The 18519-nt window shown below is 40.1% G+C and overlaps 1 protein-coding gene across 2 annotated transcripts in view; it reads right to left on the bottom strand.

The window, feature by feature from the left end:
* LOC128080349 (bifunctional heparan sulfate N-deacetylase/N-sulfotransferase 3) overlaps positions 1-17139 on the bottom strand; it is a 71805-nt gene extending 54666 nt beyond the window's left edge. Inside the window, exons 1-2 of one of the 2 annotated variants that reach the window (XM_052682444.1) lie at positions 16975-17139; positions 9723-10849 (exon numbers count right to left, since the gene is read on the bottom strand). In XM_052682444.1, coding sequence (XP_052538404.1) covers positions 9723-10703 — 981 coding nt within the window. In that variant the 5' untranslated portion in view covers positions 10704-10849; positions 16975-17139. Of the gene's footprint in view, positions 1-9722; positions 10850-16458; positions 16914-16974 lie in introns of those variants that run through there. The other variant, XM_052682445.1, reaches the window with a different exon arrangement.
* Positions 17140-18519: the final 1380 nt, after the last annotated feature.

The raw sequence follows: 18519 nt of genomic DNA, 5'->3' as shown, positions 1-18519 counted from the left end.
TCAGCATGCTCAGAGACTTCATAAAGAAAGTTGCAAACAGAACAAAAAGAACCTCTGACATGAGAGCCTGTAGTACATGGAAGGCGAGGGCCGTAGAGGGTAGTTCTGGGGTACACTGCCAGTAGGCTGGAAAGCAGTTCCAGCACACAGCCAGTCCTGAATTAGGATGCCATGCATGCCACAGAATGTTAGAATCTTGCCTCAGGTTTAGTGCATTAACACAGAGAAGTTACTTACTGAGCTTTGATTTCCCTCAACTTCCCTTTTTCTTTTGCTCTCAAGATGTTGTTATTCAGTGAACAACAACAGATAGCCTTGAAAGTACTGATCTTGAAACCCTGAAAAGGCTTTTTCAGCAGAGGCAAATTATCCAGCAGATTTGAATGTCTTACATTGCATACTAAGGTTTCAATATGTCCTGACTCACATTTCACTTTATAAGTTTTAGAATGGCAGGTTTTGCTTTCCTACCATATGGAACAAGCCAAACAGAACTGAGCTTAAGTTATGTTCACTATATTCAAAGCGTGCAGAATTACACGCGTTCTCATCTCATCCATGAAAACATTCACATGTATTCTTAAATTACAAGTTTCCGAGAAGAGGAAAGAAGACAGAACTTGCTAACTACATGGCTGTGAACCAAAAATGATCACTCAAGTATGGCATGTTGGCTGGACATAAGCATTTGGTGTGGATTTCTCTGTAAGTGAAGACTTACATTCAAGTGTAAAGATATCTCTGGATAACAAACAGTCAAGGGAAAAGTAGAAGCAGTGCTAGAAGGAGCTATATGAGCATAGCTACTTAACATAACTAATACATTAGTAATTAATATAACAATATAATTAATAACTGCTTAATATTGAAATAGAATAGCTAAATGGCTCTTACAGGGCACAATTCCATCAATAACAGCAATGAAAATACAAAAGGCAGGCACCACTGGTAAGAAAATTCATTCAGCCTAAGGATGGATATCAAAGCATTCACTACTAGAGAAAAAGAGAATTAAAAATGAAAAAGGTTTCCACAACTGCTAGAAACATATGGGACTGCACCCATGCTGCACACCTACTGATTTGGGAAATCAACAGTATATTCATAGATGCAATTTTCTTGGTAAGTCAGGAAGCGTGCTAATTATAAAAGCTGTGAAGTTACATCAACACCAAAGGTGTAATATTTTTTCGAGTTGCGTAACAGTTAAACTGTAAGACCTGTGACATAGGTAAGCAAAGAAACAGTCACTTAGCAGGGATGTGGGCTGGGAATACAGTACTTTTCCCCCTTAAACATGCTAAGAGTGGTTTAACCTCCGGGTGAGAAAATAATGGGATCAATAACGACCTTGTTCTGAGAATGCTAATGAGCTTCCCAAATGGCAGCAAATCACTATGGGTGGAAGGAAACCCTCTTGCCATATGTCATGTGTGACAGTCCCCAGAGCATTTGCCTTCATTTGGTTATAAAAAGGGAGCTGTAATTCTTTCCTCTATTACTTCCATATGTCAGCTGGTGAAGCTACAACACATTACTTAAAGTAACATTTCAGTGGAAGCACATATATATCTGAAAATTACCACCAAATATCAGGAACTTCCTTTGTTTTTCTCTCTTAATTTTACTATTTACATTACAAAAACTTTAGAAAGTACTGAGTAGAAACAACATCTGGGAACAGTCCAGCATGTGGAAGAAGCCCCACTGAGCAAATCAGACTGGTAAGATGACCATGATCAAACAAACGAGAAGTTATAACAAGAAGTACCTGGCTTCCTCTCCAGCAGAGGCGCTTTCTCCTGTGTCCTTCATTATAGATAATTCCCTTCCAAAAAAGAAATTGATTTTGCCTCAAGTCACCTTCTGAAAACCATATGCTCTCAGAGATAGCCTAACAAAACCCACATGCATTCAAGTAAAACAACAACTGTAGAATATCTCAAAACTTCATTGTCCAGATTCTGGGATTATTTAATTTATTTGTAAATGAGCATTTGGGCAAGTTGTTAAAGATGCAATTTGTGAGCCAGGTCAAGTGAAAAATTCTGCTCAACCACACATTGCCATTAATTCCTTCCTTTATTCCTCTGTAGGTGATCATACTTTTGTTAGAAAAACAACGGCCCACGAGGTAACATTGATTTTACATGGTGCATTACAGATATTTTTAAATGGATACAGATCCCTTGACCAGATATAAACGGCTGTTATGAAAATGTGTCCTTAAGGCAAAGCTCTAGCTTTGCTGCTGAAGTAAAGTAGTACACTGGGCACCAAGGAACTTGCTGGTAAAGGTAAGGCAACTAGAAGGAAACAGCGCGTATCATGCTTAACTAGAAGATGTTATTAGTAGGATGGGCCAGGGAATGTACAACCAATAGTCAAACTGGGGTAGAATAGCTTGAAGCACATAATTCTCACCAGCCCTTAAGATCACACAGGATTTACCATACTGACAAGCAGTTTCTGCAGCCCCTTTGACAATAAGAAAAGCTGTAACTGTTTTCTGCCTTCTCTAACTTCTCCTGGACACAGACGGATCGTAGTTCACTTATGGGACTGAGTAAAAAAAACAGTTTCAAGATTTAGGTTTGCATGAATAGTGTTACAAACTTTTGAATTAAAAAAAAGTTACTCCAGCATTGCAAAAATAAGAGGGGAAAAAGAAAACCTCTATATACAGCTTCATGATTAGTGACCTGCCTTGTCTTTTTGGAATATCTTTTGTCTTAATAATCCAGAGAACCCTGCATTGAGCAGTTAAGTTTCATCGCTATCAGTAAATACAAATGAGGAGGAATGGGGAAGCATCACTGCCCTGTCCCAACCCTCCCCCATGGGGCAAACTAAACTTGCAAACTAAAAAATGCTATCCTTCTAATGTTCAAAACTTCAACAGGGTTCCTTTAGAGTAGAAAATACTTAGCTTATTTATAAACCTTGGTCTAAAAGAAGTAGGACAACAGATACACAGAATATTATCTTCAGCAATGATACTTAAATGGCTTTGCGGAAGGCCTCAAATGATGCAGCACACCAGAAGTGTGAGTGGTACAACTTTGCTGACTCTCACAGGTTCAGTGAGACTAAGAACAACCACATTTGACTGCTTTTTTCTGCAAAATAATTTTTCAGAAGGAACTCCAAAACGCCATCATGAAAATAAGTGAACAAGACATGAATTCCAGGAAACACTGAACCAAGAAAAGACACCAAATTCATAGCAAGAATGAAATTTGGTTTCTTTATAACAGGTAAAGCGCTACAACTGAAAGCCTCCTCACACTTGACACACCAACATGAATGGATTCTGAGCTAGGAGGAGCATCTGCAGGTCAATCAGCACTTACTTTCTTTCACATTTTTAACCCAGAGCAATGTGCATTAGCTACACAGCACCCTTTTCACAGCTGCTGTACCTGAGAAATTCTGTAGAATTAAGCAGAACAGTTTAACCAAGTGGTGAGAATAGGTCAATGCAGTTACCCTACTGGGAAAAGAAATACGGCTTTGCAGCTCCAAGGGAGCATGCCAGCACTGCTGTTTGATATGCACATTCTATTTAGGGATTTCATTCTGAGGACACACGGTTACTAAGCAAGGTTTGTGTCTTCCTGCACTTAGTACTGCAGATAAATACTGTACAGACAGTGCCAAGCCTATTCCATTGGTTTGGCTGTTTCCAGCTTATGCAAGTGCAGGGTGGGAGAAACAAGCACACCTAGAACCCTCCATCACTACCCTGCTAATCTCAGAAGTGTCACTCTCAAACAGACCTAAGTATCGTCTTTCCTATCACTTCTGTGTAGCCTCTATATTCTGAGTAGGGATTTTTACCCAGCTTTGTTTCAAAAGAAATTGTGCTCCTTTTAAAGTAAGAGCTGGAATGCTGAGCTGCACCTCTATCGGCTTTAGTAAATCAAAATTCATACAAGTTGCGAGTTCGACCAAATTGCTCTTATACATTAAATGTTAAGATGACTGACCGGTAAAATGTTCTACAAGCTGGTAGCAGCTCATAAAACATAAAAGAATATTTTTTTGAAGTTATATTTTCTTTATCTGAGATCTAATTCTCTCTTTCTTCACAGTGCATAATTTTCTACACTGCTATATCTGAAATAATATGCTCAAGAAGTCAGACTTCCTACAGGATCAGCCAGATACAGAAACACCACCATTTCTACTATTCCCTTTCTTCACTACTTTTAAGGATATACTTTTTATTTATTATTCCAACCAAGTCAGTGTAAGGTACCACAGGAGCTTCAGATCAAATGAAGACAGAACACATGCGTACACACAATAAATGCACTGAATAACAGCATGAAAGTAACAGGGCTAATTGATTAGAAATATAAAATGATACAGCTAAACAAAAGTTCCTAGTAGTTAATTCATGCTGTCATTTAAAAAAGATCTTTTCCATCTCCCCATAGGAAAGATTTACAGCTCAATGCAACTGAATAGACAAGAACATCTCCAACAGCTCTGATGACATACCTATCATTTCTTTACTGATAACCTTCTGTCCGATCCTATAGATAAAGAAACAATTAACTTGGAGAATTAGGCTTTCTATTGTGACAGAACTGTTCTGTGCCTTGGCAGTTCAGGCTTTCTGGCACATTCCAGCCGCTCTGCCACAATACACAATATACGGAAGTTTCTCTGAAGCAAATATTTAGGTCATTCCTATGCAGAGGAGTTGAAAAGATATGGCCTTGTATATTTAAAACTAAAAAGCATACTAGTGGAATGCTCTCCTACTGGAATATCTGCTTTCTTTCTACATACGCTACACAGGAGAGAAAGATACTGCATGGGTTTTAAACAACAGTATCAAGTATCATGTATTTAAGCTATAGTGACTAGCGAGGACAAATTTGCAAAGTAATGAATAAACAATTACATATTGGAAGAGAAATCTCTGTTGTATTAAACAGGAGATGATCACCAAAATACTGAGGAAATATGATAATGAGGGCAAAACTGGATTTGGAACACAAAATGAGATTCATCTGACCAAGTGCAAATGTTTAACCTCGATCTTAGTCACCCTAGGAATATTTTGTGAGCAAAAGAAAAATATCAGCTTTTAAGGTGCAATTAACTTAATCAGTGTCTGCCTAAAGATATTTTTCTATGTTGTCTATTATGGGATGACAGAGGGTTAGCTCTGCTACAGATGTATACTTTATAAAACTCAAAATCTGGGCAAAATGTCAGACTGCGAGTGATGGAAGCTAAAATGCTATGAATTTACTCTTCCTGGCTAAATCCTCTGTGCTATCAGTACACCATTTGGCACAGATGATATGAAAGAATCTCACTAGGTGGACTGCCCTTGCAGTCCAAATGCACCAAGTCTAATGCAAAAAACATTGTAAGTTCGAGATTCTATTTCCCAAATGTGAGTCTCCTAATCGATGTATTGCCTAAGTGCTCACAAGATAGAAAAAAGAAAGAAAAGATTACATCTCTCTCAAAAATGTATATGGTTAATATGAAAGCTTTTCCTTGGCAATTATAGAAGAGTAATAAGAAAATACAAGAAGTATCTATCATATCATTTTCAAGTGTTAATATGATTCCATTTGTGCACTGTTTGTTTTATATGTTACATGAACAAAAATGCTCATTCAGGCCAGACTCTTCCTAAATAATATCAACACCGTAGATCCATACCTGAGCACTGCAGGAATTAAAAAGGGTAAAAAAAAAAAATTAGGCTTACATGAAAAAAGTGTAGAGATTACCAGACTTCAGCTTAAATTACCTCTTTTGAAAAGTAGAAAGTATCCCACAATGCAAAAATCACATAGCTAATGACTTAAAAGAATAATAAACAAAAAATCACAACGTTCTGATTTTTCATTCTGAAAGCATGATCAGCTCTCAAGGAAATACATAAAGAGATGGATTGGGGAAATGAAGGAAATGGTTGACCAACTTTTGCACATTCCACTGTAATCCACCAGTACTGGACAGTAAGTAGAAAATAAAAAAGTCATATTTAATTTCCCTTCTAATATCAAATGACTTTCCCAATGCTTTATAGTCTGAAAATAAATAAATAAATTGAAAGTAATGGTGACAAAAAAAGATTATATTAAATTACTATACTATGCTGGGACAATCTTGGTCTATTAAGATAAACTTTCTTTGCAGATATTTAGATAGATTGGCTGTCCATTTCAGAGAATTATTTGGACTGCAAAGACTAAAAGGCATAAAGAAAAATTGTTGCACTGTCACAGCATAATGGTTTCTCCTGCTAGACAGATATTAAGAGAGAAAAATGGTTACTGAAAAATGAATGCTGAGATGACATTACTACGCTTATATTCAATGTGGGATGCAATTAGACTACAAAAATGTTCTATTCTCTTACTTCTATTTTATCAGAGAGTGATAAAATAAATAAAGATGAACATGGATGATTACCAGTGGCAGCTATTCAGTACAGCACCTGGGAGAACAGTTTTATTTATCCAGATTTTGTATAGTGACAGTCAAATTGGTAACAATCAAACCTAAAAATCTGAAATACAGTTCCAAGGTTTCGTGGTTATTTATTTTTTTTAAATAAAAAAGCTGTATTGTTTAACAAAACAACCCATTTATTAGTTTTAAAGGACTTTTATACAAACTTTGTCCAAAGATTTTTAGAAGGGTTCTCTATGCTTGTATTTGTGGCACTACATATACTCCAGCTGAAGCACCACCACTCTGCCTAATTTTTAGAGATGCAGAAGGCTCTCATTTAGAGGTATTGCTTTTGACTTCACCGCTTTTGAGGTCAATATATACTACCGATCAAAAAACAACACTTAACCTTATGACAGCAATTTTCAGATAGCCTCAACTCCAGTTCACAAAATTCAAAAAAATGAGCAGTTTAACCTATGAAAAAAAGTGAGAAGAAATTCTTTTGAAAACCTGACCTTACTTGGAATCAGAATCTCCCTTCTTGGAGATCTTCCAAACCAGATGGATACGGTCCTGGGCAGCCTGCACTGGATGGCCTTGCTTGAGCAGGGGTTGGGCCAGATGGACCCAGAGGGGTCAGTGCTGTAACTCTGATGCTGTAACTCAGTGCTGTAACTCACTGATGAGTTACAGTTTTGTATCACATCTGCAACAACTCTCCAGTTTCTAAATTTTGCCTTATACAGGGAGCAGTGCTAACCACACAGCTATTCTGGGGACTAGAAGCTTTCTGAAGTGATTAAGTGCATTAATTAATGGAGTGCATGAAGAAACATCCACAGCGCATTAAGTAAGTTCAGTCTTAAAAGATACAACTGCATCCAGAAAATATTAGGTAGGAAACACACTAAACAAAAATGAAACACAAAAAACATGATATCCAATTTTATACTACCAGTATTTATAATATAACCTTAGCAGAAATGAGTTAATCTTGAAATTACACAAACTCTTCATTTAGTAACTTCTTTTTACATTCAATTCTGTCACAGTCAATGCAACAGAAACCAGTAAAACACTGCTGTCTAATGGAGTGTCACTTATGCAAAATACACTATACAATAACAGATTCTCAACTACTGCAAATTGATTTTATTTCATTCCTTCCACATGTCAACGTGCCACAGAGGGTAATTCCTTTGATATTAATAGTAATGAAGATGCATTGTACCTGACAGCCCTAACAACGTGTTTAATAGAATGTTTTAACTTTCAAGTAGATGAAGAACTTGAAGGGAACGCTTTTGCATTCCACTCTTTCAGAGCATAGTTCACTGTAACTTTTAAGTAGGGTAATTTCATTTATTTCCACTCTGATACTATTTCTATTTAATTTGACAGTTTTACTTAGGAAAGATAACATTCTGACATACTGCAAATTATTCTCTTGGAACAATACAGTTCATCCTTTTGTATTTGCTTTACTCTAATTTGTCTCAATAGCCACCTGTTTCTAGCAAGTAATTCTGGCAATTTTTCATTTTAGGATAAGTTAGAATGATTACCTTCAGGTGTCATTCACATAGACAAAATTTGAAACATAATATTTCAAATTGCTGCTGTACAACATAGTGGGAAATCTATTTGGGCTTTATTTGTTAATAGAAACTGCTCCTTCTGCACAACAACTGATTACCTTGTTCTTGCAATTTCATTTTGCACACTGGAGATCCTCAAAGCGTGCTTATCCATCTAACTCAAATGTTGGCACCAATTTCCATACAGAAATTCACCCTTATTCTATTCCAATCCATTCTTTTTTTTTTTTTTTTTTTGCATAGGGGAAACACCTACTTATCTAAGGAACATATCTTATTTATAATTGCATACACAGAGGAAGTTTCAGTGTATAGTGCAATTTTATTTTTAATTTAATTTTAATACATTTAAGTAACTACAAATTCAAGTCTCTTGCTTAATAACACAGTTTAACACAGGGCTGCTGCAATTTGACACATATACTACCACTGGAAAAAAAAAATACACAAAACACAATAAAAAAATTGAGTTAATAATGTTAAGACTATCATCTTCATGGAGTGCTATCACTGCCCAACCTTTTTCAGAACATCTTTCCATGCTGAAAGTTTTCACAGGAAATTTCCCCATGTTTCCAGCAGAAACTAGTCATCAGCATCTTATCCTATTTTTTAGCTTCTAGACTAAGTATTATTTCTGCAGTTATCTCTATCTGCTTTGTTACAAGACTTCACAAAAAGAAAGGGAGGCATATAGCAAGAAGTAATGTTATTCCTACTGACTTCAACCTACAACCTCACTTGAACAGCATGACAATGGAAAGTAAAAAAAAAGGACATTCCTAAATGTCCAACTTGAAATGTTAAGATGAAAATTTAACATTTTTAACACTGACTCATTTAGTGACTGAACAAGCTTTTGAGACCTAAATTAATACAAACCTTGCTTGTAAGTAAGTGCCATAAAACTAAGAAAGGTGAAATGCTGCAACCAGCTTTTGACATTTGAAATGCATTTTAAACATTTAAGCTAATAATCCAATCCGTTCTTCAAAAGTTATGTTGACATTTCTTTTTGCTCACCACATTTACTTCCCACTTGTAAGACTAGCAACACGTACATTACATGCTAATAGATCTCGAGTCCAGCTTTGAAGTCCTGTGCTGTTTCCAAGTCTTCTAAGGTACGCATTTAGGCAGAAGGTATCATCAGACTAGAGTTAAATACTCTAATTACTTAATTAGAACTGTGAGTGCTTGGGGGCTCAGGGAGAAATGAAAACACTGCCTCTCTTACCACCTTTCTTTAACAGTTACTTAGCAACTAGTCATCTTTAATTTTCTTGTGAAAGACTATTTTCCATACGTAGTGCAGAGAATGTTATTCAGAGGTGCCCACCAGTGAGATTACAGAATTTAGTTCAGCAAGCATTTTTGCTATTTAAGAGAAAACAAGTGATATTAACCAGTGACTCTTATTTTCTTATGTTCCCTTTCTCACCTATAGAAGTGAAGTTGCACTCACATCCCTCCAGCTTGGAGGAGGAAGGAACTGCTACACCTTGAGTTAATGACTGCGGAGAGTCAGTCATATTGGCTTCTCTCTCAAGGCACAAAGAGTTTGCATAGCTATTCTTACTGATTCACATCCTTTTTGAGTTTCAACAATTAATAACTGTTCATTTTAAGAGTAATAATAAAAACATGATACTTTGCCTTAACAACTATTAGTTTCCGTACATACTTTACCTGTACATCATTGGCATTCATTCTTGTTCCTTCCTTCCCAACGAAGATGTCATCTATATCAACCAGAACATACCTATCCAAGGACAGTTTGAGCTTCTTTCCGGACAGAAAAGAGATGGCATCTATGAAAATCAGCTTGTGCAGCCAAAAATTCAAATTATTGCCGAAAAGGACTCGTTGTATCCCATCGTGGAGACCCAGGTCATGAATTACTGTGGCATGGAGAGCACTTTTAGCAGCAGGTGGCAAAAGGTTTTCTGGTGTCTTTACTTTTGCAAATATCACTGGCTGGTAAGCTGTATGATTAATCTGGAAAACTGCCCAGTCATTTCCAAGCAAAGGACCTTTCTCAAGTTTAGAAGATTTAGTCACATGGAGCAGTGGGGAATAAGGGTTAATGCAACAGTCCTTAATACCCAGATTGCTGTGGACGTGAAGAGGAAAGCCCTTCAACTGAAAGCTCTGCAAGCTGTTCTCATTGCCTTTGTGAAATCCAATAACCCCTACACCATATTCTATGCAATACTTATCTAGAAGACCTCTGTTCCAAGAGTCCATATTCACATACTTTAGAATATTTTCGTACACTATGAGAGCATATTTGCCCTTATTTTTGTCCATAAGCACTGGGAGGTCACCTTTTCCAGATGCAATTTCAATGTGATACTGAAATCTGCTAGATTCTAAAACGGTTATTATATCTTGGCCTAATGTTGAATATTGACTTTCCACAAATACCAGCACTACAAGATCTGTCCTCAGTGGATCAATAGGCTTCATGGTCTTCATCTCCATCAGCTTGTATGGAAACAGTGGAAGATCACCACATTCCACTTCTGAAGAGATTTCAGAAAGTTCATTTTCTTGTTTGTAGCCATTGTACAAGTAGTATGCAGAAATAACAATGCTCACCGTACAAAAAGTAGCCAGCAAAATAACTGTTCTTTGAAAATGTCTGTGAAGTTTCATGATAAAACTCATGTTGTTTACTTGTCTTAGATTGCTCTCAACAGCAGCATTAAAAACACACGCAGATTCTCAACAACTTGTTCCAGTCCTCTTAAATATTTATGTCACCATTGCAGCACACACATTTATCTTCCACAAAGCTTTACAGAAGGTATAGTCTAGAAGAAAAGAAAATCAGAGATTTAATTAAGGCACCACATCTGTGAAGTACTGTCACATTGGAATTAATGGATAACACAAGTCACTGCTAAAGAAAGGTTTAGAAGAAAACAATTCAAAGAACTGTGATAGTTTCCTTCTGAAATTTTACATTAGTAGCATTATTTGTTCCTGCTCTCCATTATACCCGATTGTTTTATAAAATACAACCGTCACTCTGCATTTTATAGTATTGCAACACCAGAATATCTAAAGCACAAATAAAGGAGCAGCTTGAAGAACCTCCTCCTTGAAAAACTTCAATCTAACAAAAACAAAGCCTAACATTTCAAGAGCCAAAAGACCTAGCCAGAATTCCCTTCCAGAATTCCCACTGGTTACCAGACCCACTTGAAAATGTCTCTAAATCTCACAGACTCCCTGCCCTCAGAATATAATGTAAAACAGGGCATACTCAGAAGGCACTGAAATGCAAGGTTACGGCAGCAAAGAACTTACTGTTTCTCTTGTTTCTTTCTTTTTAACCCAAAACCAAAAGAATTACTGATAAACAACTGCTGATAACACAAACATTGAGGAAATGTCACAACCTTTCTATGTCAAGGCCTAGAAAATAGGGGAACATTATTCTACGTGTATTCTAAGTGTATTCTATACTTCATTAATGCACTTCTGAATGAAGTTGGAGAGTCCATAACTCAAGAAGAAACTACATGGCATCCCATCTATCAGAAGAGCAAAACTGAGCGCCAAGAGTAAGAATATGTCAGCTCTCATTCATAACTCAGATTCTCTTTAAACCTGTGTATCACCAGATGAGCCCACTTTCTGGACACATTCTGCTCTTGTCAACTCCTATTCTACTTTCCATAGATAGCATCTCATCAGCACTCCCTGCTCTCAGTAGACTTGCACCTGGCCTTGAATCTCACCCGCAGTTGGACAAAGCCTCATATGTAGCTTTTAGACAAGAGATTCTCCTTTTACTCAGGCACATAGCCTAGTTATTCAGTGTTAACCAAAAGTAATATAATTTGTGCCTGTAGAAACTGGAGGCATTTAGAATGGACAGATACTGAATGTAAATCTGAAAGTACCTTTAGAAGATCTCAAACATTTTAAGTATTGAGATATTTGATTTTTGTCATACTACCTTCAAGCGCATTGCCTTAGACAGCAGAAAAGATATATATAAACTGATAGGAAGGCAGATGATAAACTAGAAGCTTCATTTACTTGAATGAGTAAAACTGGATTTTTAAGGCATGCTTCCAGACAGTCAATTTTCTGTTACGGGCACAAAGGATTCTCAGTGAAAACAGCCCTCATTTTGCATCTCCAATGCAGCTGACTGGCTGCCAAGAAACTCATAATTTGAGTGGCCAAAATGAATGCCTACTGCATTCTGAGGAATAATTATACACATGACTGCCTTTCTTCAAAAAACCACACACCCTGTCTTACTCAGCCTTACAAAGAGCTTCAGGTCTGCTTAACAAGTAGAGAGACACGAACCTCCAAAGCAGAACTCTTACTGACCAAAGTACCATTGCTTCCCTGAGTGGCAGTCAGCCACCATTCAACATACTGCTCGAGGCTTGCTTGCTTCTTCTTCCCCAAGCTGCTCTGACAGAGCCATGAAGAACTCCTATTTTTATGACAGGAACCATTCAAGTCAGATGAGCTAGAAGCTCCCAGCAGTGTGATTTTGATGTCTCACTCTTCACCAGCTTCAGCTCCTACCTTGCCACCTGAATGTGTTAATACTGAAGGAATTTTTCCTGGAGCAGGAAAAATCCAGAGTGACCCAAATTCATGGCTAGAAAGGGCTGATTGGGTGCAGCAGCTGTAGGCACACGTTTGAACAAGATATTATAGAGGGGCTGCAGCTCAAGGGCTGATAAAGGAAGCAGCAGAAGCACTTGAAATATTTGCAGCAAAGATGTCCTAAGGTGGTTCCATGGAGCAGAAAATCTGGAGCCAGCCTAGAGAGGTGTGTTTTTCTACAAGAAAGCCCATGCCATTTTATTCTTAGCTCCTAATTGCTGGTACCTCCTGAGGTACAGAGTGCAGCTGCAAGAAGGGGTGGGTAAAAACACTGATAGATGCAAGGCTTCACACTGAGGAAATCTCTGAGACCCAGCAGGACCACAGCCAGACCTGGCATCCTCACCACTTGAAAAGGGGAAGGAAGGAAGAGGAATGAAACAGAATAAGACAAGTTTTAAATGCATGTTCTCTTGAATCAGCTTGATTCTTATGTAAGGTCTTGCTTATTTAAAGACTGCTTTGCATGGCAAGAGTTCAAAAGAACACAAAAGAAAAGGGAACATACATTTAATAATATCAGAACAGTTTCAAAGTCTTGACAAGTTACAGCTGTTTTTGTGCAGGAACAGACTACTTTTACTCTGAACAATACTATTTGCTAGATATACTGGATTCTTACAGCCTAAAACATCATGCACTGGCTGTAACAGAGGTACAGAGACCTCCTTGGTGCATCACTCACCCCACACTGTACAACTTACCATGACTATGTGAACTTGGTCACAGGGTCACAGCCTCAGACACAGCTTAAGGGCAAATAGTTCTTCTACATGATTACTGCCAACAGTACACACTGACAGAGGGCACTGTTTAGAACATACCAACTCCAAGGAAGCTCTCTGAACTGGTACTTCAGAACAGGGCTGTCCTCGTGGAATCTTATTTTCACAAGAAAAGAATATAATATTTAATAAAAGAATAAATAAGTCATGACAGCTTGATCTCCATGATCAAATTATTTTTTTTTTACTTCTTACATACTTGCACATTTTTATGCCATTCTCTGAAAATTGAGACCAGTGGCTTTTATTTACATTGCATTCGGTATCAAAATATCACCTTAGTGTGAAGATTAGTGATAAAAATTACTTGAAAATATGTCTAATATTTAGAAGTTTGTTTTTAACTTGTGGACTCACTATGCAGGACTCACTATGCAGGAGAAAGCTGAGTCATGGAAAGAAATGTTGCATTTTATTCTGAATGCAGCAAAGCTCAACGTCATCCTCTTCTACTGCAGAAGTGATTTCTGCAGCATCAGACTAGTTCTCACAAAAATCTTATGGGCACAGGAAATAAAATATCACATTATTAATGAGATCTACAATTGTCACACATGTTGCTGGGCTGTCACAGTCCTGGGTACCTTCTGCCAGCCAGAATGAAAGAGAGGTATTAGAATACAGATTTTGCACTTCATGTTTTCCCTTTTCTCCAAATTCACTAATAAGAAAAAAACTGATGACAGAACAAGCACCATGATGAAGCCACATGGCTTTCGTGAGTTCCTACCACTTGTAGCTGTCTGGAGTTTATTACTTTACTAACTACAAATGACTGCAATCCTGGCTCCTATAAATCATTTCAGCACAATAACCCTATTGCAAATATTCGAGACAAAGCTGGCTGGGGATTTTACTATTCATGAGGTGTAGAGGTGTTCTCTAGTGAGCACAGAGAACAGCACAAAATCAGATATTGGGGTTTTTTTAATTATTATTTCCCAGCAGTAAAACTAACATAATATGAAAGCAACTTCACCAGAAGACTTTGCGCTTGGTGAGGAGCCCCATCCTCGGGCTCAGACTGATGCACAGAGTATAAGGACATGTGCTGTGTGAGTGCCATGGCAACTGTGAACACCATGCCCTCACTGGCAGATTTCTGCACTAGGACTTCCGCGGCATGCCCAGCACACACTGCAGCATGGGCTTTGTACGACTGCCTTGTCTGCACAGCATGAACAAGCTGTTTTCTGGACTAAGGAGCTCTAAAGAAACATAGTTCTTGCTCTCCTACTACCTGTATCCACATAAAGACAAACATGGAAAACTGCTTTAAGTCTTATACTTTAAAAAATTTATCTGTTGAAGTTGTGTCATGAATATCAATGCGACTTAAAACTAAGAGAAATGTGCTTTATCTCAGTATATTTAAAACTATCAAGATTTAACCAATAGGCTAAGCAAAAATAACCAAAAGCGAAAGAGAAAATGCTCTCAATTTAAGTTTTTTAAAGCCCAATATAAAAACCTGGTTTAATTTACCTCAGACCTATGCAAAGGCGGCTATATATTGTGACCTCTGCTTAGGAGCAACAAAGTTGTGTCACATTTACATACAAAGATAAAACAAAAACCCTCACAAACTGTTTCAGGGTAAAGAAAATCTTCCCAGTCAGAAAGCACTGTGAATTCAGGATTCATTAGCCAACAGTTTTATTCAGTTATTACATCTGTTTGCTTTGCAATATCTATACATATTTTTCCACCTGCCTCCTGTAATAATCCTCCTCATTATGTTCCATGCCTGTTCTTTACCAGACTGGGTGCTCAGCAGCAGTAACAACACTCTCCTCATGGGTTGAATGAGGAGTCCTACATCAAGAACAGACATTGTTCAGCACATTGATATAGGCATTCCAGCTTATAGTGATTAGAATGCTATTTAATTGCTTAGAGCAGAAAATCCTGCTTTGGACAGCTACTACGAAATATAACCTTCAGGAAACACTCCCATTCACTGTATCACTGCTACTAAAATGTAACTCTTGGATATAAGAATGACTGATAAAAAGCAGCAAAGGGCATTCGAAGTAGCCCCATCTGGCATGGGCAGTAGTGCTCACATTTTTAAAGACCAATCATGAAAACATGAAACTGGTCTCCACATACCAAAGTACCTCTACTTCACTGTGCTGACTGAAGTATTCAAGCAGCAATAACTCGTAAGTTAAGCATAATAACCTCATAAACAGGTGGAGAACGAGGTCTTATGGCTGGATATTAAGGAGACATTTTCAGCTGGAAAAGATGGTGCTATGAAACATAAACAGCCCAGGGAAGGCATCGAGACTCTTTATCATTGCCTAACAAAGCTTGTATGCCCTCCAATACTCAGGTAAAGCACGTTTCTCAGGTACCTTTAAACAAACAAACAAAAAAACCCAAACCAAACAGAAAAGCAGAACAAACATTCTGGCAGATAGACACGCTTTTTCTTGAGTTGTTGGTGCAAGCAGTTTTCAGCTGCTGTCATATCTCAGCTATCCTTATCTCAATGCTGCACTGCTGTATGCGGTGCTACAGAACCTGACAAGGCAGGAACTCACGCATCAGAATTTGTTATTAAAGTATTTTAGAATAACAACTATGCAGTATTTAAGAGGCGGACTTCCATTTAGCGCAAAGGTCAGTTTTGTTCTTCAAATTGCTACTCTATCTTCACACAAGACTTTCTACCAGCGCATCTTAGGATACCTTATGTCTCACGCCGTTTTTCAAAGGCAAAAGCTGTTTCCAGCAAGCAGACGAACGTTACAAAGTAGGAACGACACGACCTGCCGGCGAACCGCCCGTAAGGTCAACGCGCGGCACGACCCCGCGTCCCGCCCGTCCCGCTCTCGCCCTCTCCCCGCAGCGGGCGGCGTTCCCGCCCCAACACCCGAGGAGAGTGCCGACGGCTAAAAGAACGCCGTCTTCTCCGCTTGCCGTTTTAATAAAGAAAATGGCAAAGCCACACAAACCAATCAATGAATCAACCCAGAAAACGAAGTTACCTAGCGAAAAGTAGCGAATGAAAGCGCAGAAGACTTTTCTGCCATTTACCAAAGGCCTCGTGTTGCTGTGCACTAACGGTCGGATCGGCTGTAATGTCCTCACGGGACTTAGGGAATTCCAGCAGCTGTCACCACCTGAAGTCATTAACGGTTTCTTCCCGGCGACGACCGAGTTTGCCGCCCGGCCGGCCGCCCACGGACACCAGAGGGCAACAGCGTCGCACAGAAGCGGTCGGGAAAACAGGGCAGGAAAAAGAAAACCAAAGGCGGCGGAAGGGCCGCGCTGGGTACCACAGCCGGCACGCAGATGCCGAGCGCGCCGCCGACGGACGGAACGACCCGAAGCCGCCCGGGACGCGCCGAGGCACCCGAGCACCGGGCGGGCTGCCCGGGCGGCACCGCACAACTTTTCGGGGAGCGGCGGGGCCCTGAAACAGAGCAGCAACCGCGCACCGCCCGCAGACTGGAGCCGGGGGTTCCGATCCCGCCGGAGGAGCCGCCCGCCGCGGCCGTTACCTCCAGCCGCGCTCCGTCGCCATGCCGCCGCCCCGGGACTCGCCTGCGGGCTCCGTTCCTTTCCGCTCCTCAGCCCTCTGCCGCCGTTCCCGTCCCCGCGGCTGGGCGCAGCCCGGCGGAGCCGGCAGCTCCCCACACCCGCCGCGGGGAGAGCGGCGCCGCCCCGGCCGCAGCCCGCCCGCGGGGAGGTGCGGCGGGGCTGAGCCGCCCGGGGGTGCGAGCGCCGGGCGGGGCCGCCGCCGCCGCCCCTCCTCAGCCTCGCGCTCCGGAGGAGGGGCCGCGCTCCGCGCTCACCGGCGAAGGGCGGGTTGTTCACCGCCCGCCCGCGGGGCTCTCCTTCGCGCCTCCGTCCCGTCAGGGCCCGCGGCCGCCCGCGTGCCCGCGAGGCGCCTTGCGAGAGCTCCGTGCTGGACCGGCACCAGAGGAAAGGGCTGGGCGGGACAAGCTCTGCTGTCCCTCCGTCTGCCCTGAGAGAGCCGTGGGACTGCGGGCCGCCGGCACCTGCCGCGCCTCGGTCGCGGAGCCGCGCGACCCCGAGCAAAGCATCAGCAAAGTCTCCCGGAGTTTCTTCCATACTAAATGGAGTGTTGGTGTCTGCTTATCCGTCGCGAAGGCACACAGCTTACCGCCGGCTGCACGGCATATAGAAAGGGATGAACGACAACACGGTATGCAGCCTGCAGTACCGCGCCCCGATTCTTCTGAGGGCATTCTGGAGGCGTGTGTTAAGTGAATATAAGTGAATATAAGTGAAATCAGATTTGTGACTGTAAGTAAAATGCATCCTTGGTCAGTACTTAATTTACATTCTCTAGTGTTCAAATTGTAAATTCAGCCACTTCTCCGAAAGTTTAACTCCAAAGCATTTGTTTTTTTTCTGCAGGTTTGGGACAGAGTCATTTTCTGCTTTGTTATAGGTGCAGTGCAAAATCTTGTAAATTCCGTAAGGACAACTACTTTTTCTGAAGACAAAGAATACTGGGCCGTGCGTTTGCAGCCTCAGCCCCATCCGTGCAGATGTCATCTCTGAGCCTGCCCCGTTGCTGCGGGTTCCCCATCTGCACAATAGCGCTGGCTTCTGGATATTGCAAGTAAAATGTATTAATGTTACATGTGCCCTCTTGATCTAACTAATTCATTATCATGAGGTGGCTGTTAGCTCACCTAACAGCTGATGAGTCAATGCACCACATTAACTCAATCACAGCAGTTGTCTGCCCTAGTCTGTCTCATTATGACTCCAGACAGAAACTGCAAGCAAAAGAGTCAAAGTCTTGTGAAGATTCCTTCTCCAAACATCAGCAGAATTTACAGTTCTTGATTCAGAAAGATGGTGATTAACTGCTTGGTCCTGTCCTTTCTCCTTTTTATTCCTGTGACATACATAAAGGGACAAATTCTAATGTCTTCTAAACATCAAAAGTTTGCAAAACCAGAGTTTCAATTAAAATTTCCATTGTACTGAAAGCACACATACACACAACAAAACAAAACAAAACAAAAAACAAACAAAAAAACCAACAAAAAACAAAAAACAAAGAAACA

The sequence above is a fragment of the Tympanuchus pallidicinctus genome, unplaced genomic scaffold (assembly GCF_026119805.1).
Source record: "Tympanuchus pallidicinctus isolate F22 unplaced genomic scaffold, pur_lepc_1.0 scaffold2, whole genome shotgun sequence".
In the NCBI taxonomy this organism is placed as follows: domain Eukaryota; kingdom Metazoa; phylum Chordata; class Aves; order Galliformes; family Phasianidae; genus Tympanuchus; species Tympanuchus pallidicinctus.
The sequence above is the reverse complement of the archived record's forward strand: the minus strand, read 5'-3'. Positions and strand labels throughout refer to the sequence as shown.